General features: G+C 45.5%; 1 protein-coding gene across 1 annotated transcript; it reads right to left on the bottom strand.

Annotated features, from left to right (window-relative positions):
• Window positions 1–5,902: 5,902 nt before the first annotated feature.
• On the bottom strand, window positions 5,903–13,366 carry LOC134337742 (transmembrane protein 52-like). The gene is made up of 5 exons (XM_063032960.1): window positions 13,264–13,366; window positions 13,138–13,187; window positions 12,694–12,729; window positions 11,863–12,017; window positions 5,903–7,473 (listed from the first exon to the last, which is right to left on the bottom strand). Exons 1-5 carry the CDS (start codon window positions 13,318–13,320, stop codon window positions 7,202–7,204), a joined length of 570 nt encoding a protein of 189 aa, XP_062889030.1. The 5' UTR covers window positions 13,321–13,366; the 3' UTR covers window positions 5,903–7,201.
• Between the last annotated feature and the right edge of the window lie 761 nt (window positions 13,367–14,127).

The raw sequence follows: 14,127 nt of genomic DNA, 5'->3' as shown, positions 1-14,127 counted from the left end.
TCATCCGCAAACTTGGAGATGCTGCATTTAATTCCCTCATCCAAGTCATTAATATATATTGTAAACAACTGGGGTCCCAGCACTGAGCCTTGCGGTACCCCACTAGTCACCGCCTGCCATTCTGAAAAGGTCCCGTTTATTCCCACTCTTTGCTTCCTGTCTGCTGACCAATTCTCCACCCACACCAATACCTTACCCCCAATACCGTGTGCTTTAAGTTTGCACACTAATCTCCTGTGTGGGACCTTGTCAAAAGCCTTTTGAAAATCCAAATATACCACATCCACTGGTTCTCCCCTATCCACTCTACTAGTTACATCCTCAAAAAATTCTATGAGATTTGTCAGACATGATTTTCCTTTCACAAATCCATGCTGACTTTGTCCGATCATTTCACCGCTTTCCAAATGTGCTGTTATGTCACTCCACTCTTCAAGAAGGGAAAGAGGCAGGAGAAAGGAAACAATAGGCCAGTTAGTCTGACCTCAGAGGCTGGGAAGATGTTGGAGTCCATTATTAAGGATGAGGTCTCACGGTACTTGGAGGCACATGACAAAATAGACCATAGTCAGTATGGTTTCCTCAAGGGAAATCTTGCCTGACAAATCTGTTGGAATTCTTTGAAGAAATAACAGGCAGGATAGACAAAGGAGAGTTAGTTGGTGTTGTGTACTTTGATTTTCAGAAGGACTTTGCGTGTTGTCATACATGAGGCTGCTTAACAAGCTACAAGCCTATGGTATTACAGGAAAGATTCTAGCATCGATAAGGCAGTGATTGATTGGCAGGAGGCAAAGAGTGGGAATAAGTGGGAATAAAGGGAGCCTTTTCTGGCTGGCTGCTGGTGTCTAGTAGAGTTCCACAGGGGTCTGTGTTTGGACCAATTCTTTTTACAGTACATTATATGTCAATGATTTGGATGATGGAATTGATGGCTTTGTTGCAAAGTTTGCAGATGATATGAAGATAACTGGAGGGGCAGGTAGTTTTGAGGAAGTAGAGTGGTTGCAGAAGTACTTAGACAGATTAGGAGAATGGGCAAACAAATAGCAGATGGAATCCAGTTTAGGGAAGTATATGGTCATGCACTTTGGTAGAAGAAGTGAAAAGGTTGACTCTTTTCTCAATGAAGAGAAAATACAAAAACTGACATGCACTGGGACTTGGGAATCCTTGTTCAGGATTCCCTAAAGGTTAATTTGTCGGTTGAGGATGTGGTGAGGAAGGCAAATGCAATGTTAGCATTCATTTCAAGAGGACTAGAATATAAAAGCAAGGCTGTAATGTTAAGACTTTATAAGGCACTGGTTGGGCCTCACTTGGAGTATTGTGAGCGGGTTTGAACCCCTTATCTTAGAAAGGATGTGCTGAAATTGCAGACGGTTCAAAGGAGATTCACGAAAATGATTCCAGAATTGAAAGGTTTGTCACATGAAGAGAGTTTGATGGCTCTGGGCCTGTATTCACTAGAATTCTGAAGAATGAGGGGTGACCTCATTGGAACCTATCAAATGGTGAAAGGCCTTGAAAGTGTGGATGTGGAGTGGATGTTTCTTATGGTGGGAAGACCAGAGGACATGGCCTCGGAATAGAGGGGCGTCCTTTTAGAACTTAGATGAGAAATTTCTTCAGCCGGAGAGTGGTGGATCTGTGGAATTTGTTGCCACAGGAGCTGTGAAGGCCAAGTCTGAATGTATATTTAAGGCAGAGATTTATAGATTCATGATTGGTCAGGGAATGAAGGGATACAGGGAGAAGGCAGAAGATTGGGGTTGAAAGGAAAATTGGATCAGCCATGATGAAATAGCAGAGCAGACTTGATGGGCCAAATGGCCCAATTCTGCTGCTATACCTTATGGAGTTATGGTCTTATGCTGTAATGGTGTCACACAAGTTAACACAAGATATGGTATAACACTGTTTAACACAGATTAACAGAAGTCACAGTGTAACACAATATAATACACTTTAACACATAAGGAAACTCAGTGTAACACAGTTCATCACAACTCGCAGCGTAACACGCTGTAACACAATGTAACAAACATCTATAAGCCACAAAATAAAATTGAGAGACCGAGAATGACAATGTTGGGTGGTGCCTAAGGTTCCTCTTGAATGCACTGGTCCTGAAGAGCTGATTGCAGTAACCCCTCCCTATGGCTGGCACTTAACAGCCCCGAGAGAACTGAAAATTCAAAGTCCAAGGGTAGCTCGAGAGACTTGGGGACCCCGAGAAGCAGAGCGATCTGGGGATCTCAAGAGAGAGAGAGAGAGACCTGGTGAACTCAATGAAGACCTGGGAATCTCGAGGCAGACCTTGGAACCTCAGGAGAAACCTGGGGACCTTGAGAGACATAGGAGCTCAAGAGAAAACAGGAGTCCTCAAGACGTGGAGAACATTGAAAAGACCTTGGAAACATTGAGAAAAAAACTTGGCAACTTTGAAAAACCCTGGAAACCTTAAAGTCCTTGGGATACCTGGAAAGGCATGGGAGACTTGGAGGGCCATGGGAGTTCTGGAGGGCCATGGGAGTCCTGGATGGCCATAGGAGTCCTGGAGGGCCATGGGAGACTCGGAGGGCATGGGAGACTTGGAGGGCCATGGGAGTCCTGGAGGACCATAGGAGACCTGGAGGGCCATGGGAAAATTGAGAACCTTCATTACCCTGAGAACTTTGACGACCTTTGAGAAACTTGACAATTGCAATGTCTAAGCTAGGGTACTTAGACGTCGAAAAAGCCTTGAGACCTGGAAACTTGAGTCCTCAAAAACATGAACGTGGAAGCCTAGGGAACGTCCTTGCTCACGTTATTTCACTTTTCACTGTTTTTTCCAGAGCCAGTTAGGATACAGAAAGCTGTACTCTCAATCTTACAGACTGAGATAACAGAACCGGCTCTTCTTATCACTGAGTGAGCTGGCTCTCTGTAGATCTATTTGATTTGTTACATGAAAGTTCAGTTCTTGCACTCTGTACCTTGACTTTCATCAAGTGGTTCAACCTAAGGTAGCTTACTCTTGGGCAGCAGGGTGGAGATACATCTCTGCTGAAAGGGGGTGTAAGGCATTCCTTTCCTCTGCAGGCCTGAGGGTCAGGCTTGGGAAAGATGCAGCATCAGTATGGCCCCCTGATCAGGGTCACATGAAGCCAGGCGAGCAGGTGGTGGATGGTTGTGACTCAGAATAGAGACCAGAGAATCTCAGAACGTAGACTAAAGAAACTCGGAATGTGGACTAGAGAAAAGATGGCATTCTCACTTAAAGCCATCTGATGCCAAAACGCCACTGTTCAAGCCCTGCTGGATCCATTACTTGGCGGAGTCCTTCTGTCATGATGTGCGCTGGCAATGTCGGAACCCAAGTGTGGAGGAAAGATAGATTCTGATGAGGAGAGGTGATGAGAGTTTACTCGTAATAATTCCAAAAGACCGTTAGTGGCTCAGCTGAACTGTACCTCAAAACTAGGACCCTGCAATTAACACTAATCGGGCATCCACTTAAATAATACAAGTAATACAGAATCCCTGAGCCTAACAAAATAAACTTACCAAGCTTAAACAGAAGGCACCAGAAGACCACACTACAAAGAGCGAGTCACTTGAAAAAACACAAGGAACTATAAATGATCAACCACTCTTATTAAACAACAATTAACCAATTCTAAACACCTCAAAGCCCACACGGTCCCAAAGAGCTCAGTACACTCCGACATCCTACACAGTTGGGAAAACTCAGCAATGCCTCTACTTTCTGCGGAGGTTGAAGAGAGCTGGACTATGCACATCCATACTCACATCATTCTGCGGGTGCACAGCAGAGGGCATCTTAACAAGCTGCAGTACTGCTTAATACACAAACTGCACTGCAGTGGACCGCAAGTCTCTACAATGGGTAGTTAAAACTACCCAATGTATCACAGGCACCAGCCTACCCACTATCAAGGACATATATACAGAAAGGTGCTGGAAAAGGGCCAGTAGTGTCATGAAGGATCGCACACACCCTACTAATGGACTGTTTGTCCCAGTCCCAACAGCGAAGAGGCTACACAGCGTCCACACCAGACCACCAGATTCAAACACAACCACTTTCCCCAAGCAGTAAGTCTGATCAACACCTCCACCCACTAACCCACCTCAAACCACCACTACTTTATCATTCCCTGTCAGTAACATTATGTAAACACTTCTGTGCCTAGCATCACTTTATGGACGTACAATCAATCTGTATATGAGCTATCTTATGTATTTATATTTATTATGTTTTTATTATATTTCCTATCTTATTGTGTGTTTTTATTGCTACATCAGATCCAGAGTAACAATTATTCAGTTCTTCTTGTGTGCTGGAAATTACATTTAATAAGCTTGAATCAGCTTATTGCCCTACGGATGTCTTTCGTAGGCTGGTTGTGGGACTGAAAGAGCAGGAACATTGAAAGGCATTGCTATAGGCCAAAGGTCAAATGTCCAGGAACCCACTTTACAAAATGCACGGATACAGTAAACTTTACAGCTAAAAACAAGCCCCATCCCAGAGCCTCAGTGAATTAATGTGAACCCTATGGATTAATATAATAAGCAACCCCGCTTCTCTGTGCATCTGTGGATGGGGGTAACAACAATATGAACACAGCTGTGATCCCCATCAACTCTCTCAACCTCAAACTCTTCTGACAAATGAGGGGCAGGAGCCAGTAGGCTCCACAAAATGCTCTCCTTATAACTCAGGTTCTCCAGTCCCAGCAACATCCTTGTAAATTTTCTCTGCACTCTTTCAACCTTATTTATATCTCTCGTATAGGTTGGTGACCAAAACTGAACACAATACTCTAAATTAGGCCTCATCGATGTCTTATACAACTTCAACACAACATCCCATCTTTGTACTCAGTACATTGATTGATGAAGGCCAATGTGCCAAAAGCTTTCTTTATAACCCTATTTACCTATGATGCCAATTTCAATGAATTTTAGACCTGTATTCTCAAATCCCTTTGTTCTACCACACTTCTCAATGCCCTACTGTTCCCTGTGTAAGACCTACTCTGGTTGGTCCTGTGGAAGTACAACACTTTGTACTTGTCTGCATTAAATTCCATTTTTCCAGCTGGTCCAGATCCCACTGAAAGCTCTGACAGTCTTCCTTGTTGTCCACTACACTCCCATCTTGGTGTCATCCGCAAATTTGCTGATCCAGTTAACCACTGATCATCCAGATAATTGATATAAATGACAATCGACAAAGGATCCAGCACTAATCCCTGCAACACTCCACTAGTCAGAGAGGCAACCATTTATTACCACTCTCTGGCTTCTTCCACAAAGCTGGTGTCTAATCTAATTTACTACCTCAACTTGAAAGCGGAGCAACAGAACCTTCTTGACCAACCTCTCATGCGGGACCTTGTCAAATGCCTTGCTAAAGTCCACGTAGACAACATCCCCTGCCTTGCCTTCAGCAACTTTCCTGGTAACTTGCTTGAAAAACTGAATGAAATATGTTGTTTTGCCCAGCAGTACATTGCATTGCATGATTTTAAAAAAACTATACATTACAACAAAAAATATAATATACAAATTAAATCAAATAAGTGCAAAAAGAAAAAGAAAAAAAAGTGAGGTAGTGTACAAGGGTTCACCGTCCATTCAGAAATCTGATTGCGATGTGGAAGAAGCTGTTCCTAAACATTGAGTGTGTGCCTTCAGGAAGACCTTCATCCTGATTAAGGGTTTTGGCCCAAAATGGCAACTGCTTATTCCTCTTCACAGTTGCTGCCTGACCTGCTGAGGTCCTCAACCATTTTGTCTGTGTTGCTCCACCTCTTGTCCATATGTTAACCAAGGCAGACAGGCATTTTAGTTTCCAATAATCCAGACACTACAGACATTTGCTCTTTGAATGTTTATTGCTCATTATGTTAAAAAATAAATGAAAATGGAACAATTTTTTCAAGAACATTATAAAACTTTTACAAAATATAGTTTAACTACTCACATTCATTAAGACATTTTCTTTTTTAAACACTTTTTCATTGTGTAAACAAAACCTCTGTTCCACAGTTTCCAGGAGAGTTATCTTGTGTTAAGAGTGTAGGAGACTGAGGGGAGATTTGATAGAGGTATACAAAATTATGAGGGCTATGGATAGGGTAAATGCAAATAGGCTTTTTCTTTTGAGGTTGGGCGAGATGACAACTAGAGTTCAAGGGTTAAGGGTGACAGGTGAAATGTTTAAGGCGAACTTCTTCACTCAAAAAACAATTTCAAATTACTTCATTTATCCGTAACTAGCAGCAATCCCTATACAATTGAGTAGACAGCCTAAAATAAAAGTGCTTTTAAATTTATTTAATGGATTGGTTAGCTTTGCCACAACCAAGACCATAACTGAACAAACCAGCATCATTACCTAGTATGGACAATGTTAACACAAGTTAGAATGGTACTTATTTTGGGTCACACTCCATGTAGGAACAGAAAAGACTGAATAAAAAGTGATTTGATATTCCTGAAGATTCCCAGCATACAACTGATGTCCAGAGTAGGTCTGGAAGCCAAGCTTTCTTTAATTATAAGAGCACACACAAAATCTATATGGAAAACCATGGTCACCAAAGTCCGCATTGGATATGGTACCTAGACAGACAGACAGACGCACAAAATGCTGGAGAACTCAACCAGTCCAGCAGCATCTATGGAATAAATAAACAGTTGACATTCCAGGCCAAGACCCTTAGCCAGGTCCGAAACATTGACTGTTCATAGATGTTGCCTGACCTGAGTCCCTCCAGCATTTTGACTGTGTGTTGCTCTGGATTTCCAGCATCCTGCATGATCTCTTGTGATTTAATTGTAAGAACCCATTTTAGGCTTTGAGAATGTCAGCTGAAAAAGTGCTGGCAGGAACAGAATTCTTCAAAAATCTGGAACCCAAAGTTCACCCAGAATGAGTGCAAAATATCTCTTGCTGATTTTCTCAATTGCAGGATCTTCAGGCTTTTCCTTATCAAGGGTGATGGACAACGCTCATATGTCATCACTCAGAAATGGAGATTCAATTCACAGTAATTGGCTGTAAATAGGTCGCTTCCTAAGAGCATTTTCACAATTAGCACTCTGGGTGGCTCTTGGCCTCAGCCAAACACCAGTCAAAGAGGTGACAGAGATACTTCAACAACTGTTGGTTCAAGAGTTCTCACTGCTGTGACAATACCGATGAGGTTAGCTCTACAGAACCTGAACTTTCATTTCTCTCTGGGATTGGAGCTCCATTTCCATTGAGATTTTCCAGTCCACTCTTTGCTCTGGGGATCTCAGGAGGTTTTTCCATGTTCAGGGCCATCTCATAGGTTGGGGGGTTGTCAACGGCACACAGGCTATACGGCGGAGGAGGCAACATGTACTGAGCAGTGTCCTGGAATGGGACATGGTTCCGGCCAGCGGATATATACTGTAGCGAACTGTTTTCTGGGAAAGAAAGAATGGACAGTTAGATTTATCTTCAGAGTCAAAAAAGCTGCACCTCTCATGAAGGACCCCCATCACTGAGGACATACCCTCTTCTCATCGCTACCAACAAGGTGATGGTCCAGGTGCACACTCAACATTTTAGGATCACCTTCTTCCTCTCTGTCATCATATTTCCGAATGGATAATGAATCCATGAACACCATCTTACTTCTTTTTGCTCTACTTAATATACAAATGTTTGTACATTTCGTATTATAACTTTTCTTAATAATATGTATTGCAGTGTTCCATTGCCGCAAAACAACAAATTTTGCGACATATGCCAGTGATATTAAACCTGAATCTGAATAACTGGAATGATCACTGAAATCCATTCCAGAGATTTCTTACAACTGAGGCTTTCCAATCTCTTGTAACTTTCAGCTAAAAGTGTAAGTGTAAACACTAAGTATACAAATAACAACTTCCTCAGTGTATTACTTCAAGATCCCATTTGCTTGTTGCCGGTTTATCTCCTTTAAGCTGGGCTCTTACTTCTCACCTGCTTATCATCTCCCCCTGTGCCCCCTCCTCTTCCCTTTCTCCCAGGCAATAGTTTCTGAGCTGTCAAACTTTGCTGAGATCTTAATTCATTCAAGTCACTCTTATTTGGGACTTTTACCTCCATTGTGCCTATCTACTTGTAGATGGAATATTGTGTCGGGAACTGTATGATCACATACTTCGGCAGAAGAATAAGGGTCTAGATTACTTTCTAAACAGGAAGAAAATTCAGAAATCAGAGATGCAAAGGGAGTCCTCGTGCAGAATTCCTTAAAGGTTAACTTGTAGGTTGAGTTGGTGGTGAGGAAGGAAAATGCAACATTAGCATTATTTTGATATGACTAGAATATAATGCAAGGATGTAATGCTGATAAAGAAGAAGAGGGAGTTGTATGACATGTATAGGAAGCAGGGAGTAAATAAGGTGCTTGAGGAGTATAAGAAGTGCAAGAAAATACTTAAGAAAGAAATCAGGAGGGCTAAAAGAAGACATGAGATTGCCTTGGCAGTCAAAGTGAAGGATAATCCAAAGAGTTTTTACATGTATATTAAGAGCAAAAGGATTGCAAGGAATAAAATTGGTCCTCTTGAAGATCAGAGTGGTCGGCTATGTGTGGAACCAAAGGAAATGGGGGAGATCTTAAACAGGTTTTTTGCGTCTGTATTTACTAAGGAAACTGGCATGAAGTCTATGGAATTAAGGGAAACAAGTAGTGAGATCATGGAAACTGTACAGATCGAAAAGGAGGAGGTCCTTGCTGCCTTGAGGAAAATTAAAGTGGATAAATCCCCGGGACCTGACAGGGTGTTCCCTCGGACCTTGGAGGAGACTAGTGTTGACATTGCAGGGGCCCTGGCAGAAATATTTAAAATGTCGCTGTCTACAGGTGAGGTGCCGGAGGATTGGAGAGTGGCTCATGTTGTTCCGTTGTTTAAAAAAGGATCGAAAAGTAATCCGGGAAATTATAGGCCAGTAAGTTTAACGTCGGTAGTAGGTAAGTTATTGGAGCGAGTACTAAGAGACAGGATCTACAAGCATTTGGATAGACAGGGACTTATTAGGGAGAGTCAACATGGCTTTGTGCGTGGTAAGTCATGTTTGACCAATCTATTGGAGTTTTTCGAGGAGGTTACCAGGAAAGTGGATGAAGGGAAGGCAGTGGATATTGTCTACATGGACTTCAGTAAGGCCTTTGACAAGGTCCCCCATGGGAGGTTAGTTAGGAAAATTCAGTCGCTAGGTATACATGGAGAGGTGGTAAATTGGATTATTCATTGGCTCAATGGAAGAAACCAAAGAGTGGTAGTAGAGAATTGCTTCTCCGAGTGGAGGCCTGTGACTAGTGGTGTGTCACAGGGATCAGTGCTGGGTCCATTGTTATTTGTCATCTATATCAATGATCTGGATGCTAATGTGGTAAATTAGATCAGCAAATTTGCTGATGATACAAAGATTGGAGGTGTAGTAGACAGTGAGGAAGGTTTTCAGAGCCTGCAGAGAGACTTGGACCAGCTGGAAAAATGGGCTGAAAAATGGCAGATGGAGTTTAATACAGACAAGTGTGAGGTATTGCATGTTGGAAGGACAAATCAAGGTAGAACATACAGGGTTAATGGTAAGGCACTGAGGAGTGCAGTGGAACAGAGGGATCTGGGAATACAGATACATAATTCCCTAAAAGTGGCGTCACAGGTAGATAGGGTCATAAAGAGAGCTTTTGGTACATTGGCCTTTATTAATCAAAGTATTGAGTATAAGAGCTGGAATGTTATGATGAGGTTGTATAAGGCATTGGTGAGGCCGAATCTGGAGTATTGTGTTCAGTTTTGGTCACCAAATTACAGGAAGGATATAAATAAGGTTGAAAGAGTGCAGAGAAGGTTTACAAGGATGTTGCCGGGACTTGAGAAACTCAGTTACAGAGAAAGGTTGAATAGGTTAGAACTTTATTCCCTGGAGCGTAGAAGAATGAGGGGTGATGAGAGATATATAAAATTATGATGGGTATAGATAGAGTGAATGCAAGCAGGTTTTTTCCACTGAGGCAAAGGGAGAAAAAAACCAGAGGACATGGGTTAAGGGTGAGGGAGGAAAAGTTTAAAGGGAACATTAGGGGGGGCTTCTTCACACAGAGAGTGGTGGGAGTATGGAATGAGCTGCCAGACGAGGTGGTAAATGTGGGTTCTTTTTTAACATTTAAGAATAAATTCGACAGATACATGGATGGGAGGTGTATGAAGGGATATGGTCCGTGTGCAGGTCAGTGGGACTAGGCAAAAAATGGTTTGGCACAGCCAAGAAGGGCCAAAAGGCCTGTTTCTGTGCTGTAGTTTCTATGGTTTCTATATTCTACACCTCTAGAAATGAACGCCAACATTGCATTCGCCTTCTTCACAACTGACTCAACCTGGAGGTTAACCTTTAGGGTATCTTGCACAAGGTCTCCCACGTCCCTTTGCATCTCAGATGAGGTAAGAAGCTGGGAGGTGATAGGTGGAAAAGAGTGGAGAAGAAGGAATCTGATAGGAGAGGAGAGTGGGCCATGGGAGAAAAGGAAGAGGAGGGGGCACCAGGGAGAGATGATAAGCAGGTGAGGAGAAGTAAGAGGCCAGAGTGGGGAAATGAAAAAGAGGCAAGGAGGAAGGAAAACAATTAATGGAAGCTCTAGAAATGGATGTCCTTGTCATCAGGTTGGTCTATTTAGATGGAATATGAGGTGTTGCCCCTCCAGTCTGAGAGTGACCAACTTCTTACTTCATCCCTCCTCCCCCACCCATCTGGCTTCACCTATCACCTTTTAGTTTGTACTCTTCCCCTCCCCCCACTTTCTTATTCTGGCATCTTCCCATTTCCTTTCCAGTCCTGTTGAAAGGTCTCGGCTTGAAACGTCAGCTGTTTGTCCCTATCTGTAGATGCCGCCTTGCATTCATCTTCTTCACAACGAACTCAACCTGCAGGTTAACCTTTAAGGTATCTTTCACAAGGACTTCCAAGTCCCTTTGTATCTCTGCATTTTGAATTCTCTCCCCATCTAAATAATAGGGTGCCCATTTATTTCTTCTACCAAAGTGCATGACCGTACAGTTTCCAATTTTGTATTTCATTTGCCACTTCTTTGCCCATTCCCCAAAACTATCTAAGTCTCTCTGCAGGCTCTCTGTTTCCTCAACACTCCCCGCTCCCCCATCTATCTTTGTATCATCGGCAAATTTAGCCACAAATCCATTAACCCCATAGTCCAAAACATTGACATACATCATAAAAAACAGCAGTCCCAACACCGACCCCTGTGGAACTCCACTGGTAACTGGCAGCCAGCCAGAATAGGATCCCTTTATTCCCACTCCCTGTTTTCTGCCGACCAGCCAATGCTCCACCCATGCTAATAACTTCCCTGTAATTCCATGGGCTCTTATCTTGCTAAGCAGCCTCATGTGCAGCACCTTATCAAAAGCCTTCTGAAAATCCAAGTACACCACGTCTACAGCATCTCCTTTGTCTACCCTGCTTGTAATTTCCTCAAAGAATTGCATCAGGTTTGTCAGGCAGGATTTTCCTTTCAGGAAACCATGCTGGACAGTCCGAGGGAGGTTCCAACAAACCGCAATGCCACTTATTAGTCAAGGGTAGGACAAAGAGAGATTTGTCCTGTTCTACTTATCTCAGACAATATACAAATAAAAATCAACTTGATCCAGGAAGGGGAAGTACAAAGTAAAGAGAGCTACAGGGAAAGCAAAGGGAGGTGAGCTGATCCTCTGAGCACACGGGAGGCACGACAAGCCAAATGGCCTTGTATTCTATCATTGCATGTTTGCAATGATCAGTGACTTGCTACTTACGTGATATAGTATGGTCATTGTCGATGGCGATCACTGTTACTTCACAAGGTCTATTGGCAAAGGAGGGGTTTTGGGGCTTGGACCTCTTACAGCACTTTATGCAACTGACAGTAGCTCCACACAACAGCAACAGCAAGACCGTCAGCAAAATCACCCTGGCAGAAACATGAGCAAACTAGTTACACATTGCCACAAACAGCACAAAGCTTGTTAACAACTGTAATCCTTGGTAACTCTGTACAGGACTAACAACAAGATGTTGAAATTGCACAAGACATTGGTGAGGACTACTTTAGAGTACTCTGTACAGTTTTAGTCACCTGTCTACAAGAAAGATGTCAATAAGATTGAACAAATACAGAGAATATTTACAAGGAGGTTGTCAGGTCTTCAAGACACAAGTTGTAAGGAAAGGCAGAATAGGTTAAGACTTTACTCCTTATAGCATAGAAGACCGAGGGGAGATTTGATGGAAGTATACAAAATCATGAGGTGTATAGATATGGTAAATGAAAGCAGGCTTTTCCCACCGAGGGCAGGGAGTCATGGGTTAAGTGTGAAAGGTGAAATGTTTAAGGAAAATTTCTTCACTCAGAGAATGGTGTGAGTGTGGAACGAGCTGACCACGGAAGTGGTGGATGTGGGTTCGACTGCAACATTTAAGAGAAATTTGGACAGGTATGTGGATGGGAGGGGTATGGTTCCCATGCAGGCTGATGGAGCTAGGCAGAATAATGGTTGAATAGGCTAGGATTAAATAGGTGGGGCTCTTTGGGTCAGAAGGGGCTGTTCTGCGCTGTCTCCATAAAACAAAAAGGATACTGTACTCACCACACGTACCACAGGTTTGACCAGTGCAGGTGACACCTGCGAATACAGAAGAAGACCTCGTCAGTCCCATACTTGACCAGTACCGTTATGGTTAATGTGGAAATGCAGGTTTTTAGTTAAGAGCTGGGTGTGCTGGAACCACGTCATGGGTTAGGTGGGGTGGGGTGGTGGGGTGGTGGGGTGGTGGGGTGAGGTGAGGCAGAGGGGTAAAGTCAGTGGAATTGAAAAGGGGCCGCAAACTAAGCGGAGAACCATAGGCTACAGGGTGGTGAGGGTGGAAAAGAGGTTGCACAGGAGGGAGGGGGTGTCCCGGGTCGGAATCCCGGTAGGGATAGGTAGGGGGCGTCCAGGCAGGGATAGGTAGGGGGCGTCCCGGTAGGGATAGGTAGGGGGTGTCCCTGTAGGGATAGGTAGGGGGCTTCCCAGTAGGGATCGTAGTCTCACCTGTCCGGTTCCTGATCTTCCCCGCATTTCTGAGCTTTGATGACGATGGCCTGGAGAAGAAAATAAAAGACGATGAAAAATGAGCCGAGCAGGGCCAGTGAGCGAAGTTCAGTATCCAGCACTCACATGAAAGAAACTGAGGAGTAGCAGAGCTGGGTTGGTCACGGAGAAACTGTTCGCCATCCCTCGGTTTCCGACCTTGTCACTGACTCAACACCGACACTTCCCGCTGTTCCACTGCCAATAACCCGCCCCGGGGTATTTATAACCTTCCGCCCCTCCCTCTGCCTCCGCCGCCCAGCAAGCGTCAACCGCGGCTGTAAAACCAGAGGGGAGGGGGAGGGGGGGAGGGGGAGGGGGAGGGGGAGAGGGGGAGGGGGAGGGGGAGAGGGGGAGGGGGAGGGGGGGAGAGGGGGGAGGGGGGGAGAGGGGGGAGGGGGAGAGGGGGAGGGGGGAGAGGGGGGAGGGGGGAGGGGGAGGGGGAGGGGGGGAGGGGAGGGGAGGGGGAGGGGGAGGGGGGGGGGGGGGGGGGGGGGGGGAGGGGGAGGGGGAGGGGGAGAGGGGGAGGGGGGGAGGGGGAGGGGGAGAGGGGGAGGGGGGGAGGGGGGAGGGGGAGAGGGGGGGAGGGGGGAGGGGGAGGGGGGGGGAGGAGGGGGAGGGGGGGGAGGGGGGGGGGGGGGGGGGGGGGGGGGGGGGGGGGGGGGGGGGGGGGGGGGGGGGGGGGGGGGGGAGGAGGGGGGGGGAGGGGGAGAGGGGGAGGGGGAGGGGGGGGAGAGGGGGAGGGGGAGGGGGAGGGGGGAGGGGGAGGGGGAGGGGGAGGGGGGAGGAGGGGGGAGGAGGGGAGGGGGAGGGGGGAGGAGGGGGGAGGAGGGGGGAGGGGGAGGGGAGGGGGAGGGGAGGAGGGGGGAGGGGGGAGGGGGAAGGGGGAGGGGGGAGGGGGAAGGGGGAGGGGGAAGGGGGAGGGGAGGGGGGATGAGGGGGGAGGGGGGA

This window comes from Mobula hypostoma, chromosome 25, assembly GCF_963921235.1.
Source record: "Mobula hypostoma chromosome 25, sMobHyp1.1, whole genome shotgun sequence".
NCBI classification, from domain to species: Eukaryota; Metazoa; Chordata; class Chondrichthyes; order Myliobatiformes; family Myliobatidae; genus Mobula; species Mobula hypostoma.
This window is presented reverse-complemented; position numbering and strand designations above follow the sequence as displayed.

Bases quoted from the DNA above. Each gene is read 5' to 3' on its own strand.
- LOC134337742 (XM_063032960.1), bottom strand. From the start codon at position 13,320: ATGGCGAACAGTTTCTCCGTGACCAACCCAGCTCTGCTACTCCTCAGT. The intron at 13,188-13,263 runs GTGAGTGCTGGA...TTTCTTCTCCAG, and splicing joins TACTCCTCAGTTTCTTTCAT to GCCATCGTCATCAAAGCTCA. The intron at 12,730-13,137 runs GTGAGACTACGA...CTGTATTCGCAG, and splicing joins GAAGATCAGGAACCGGACAG to GTGTCACCTGCACTGGTCAA.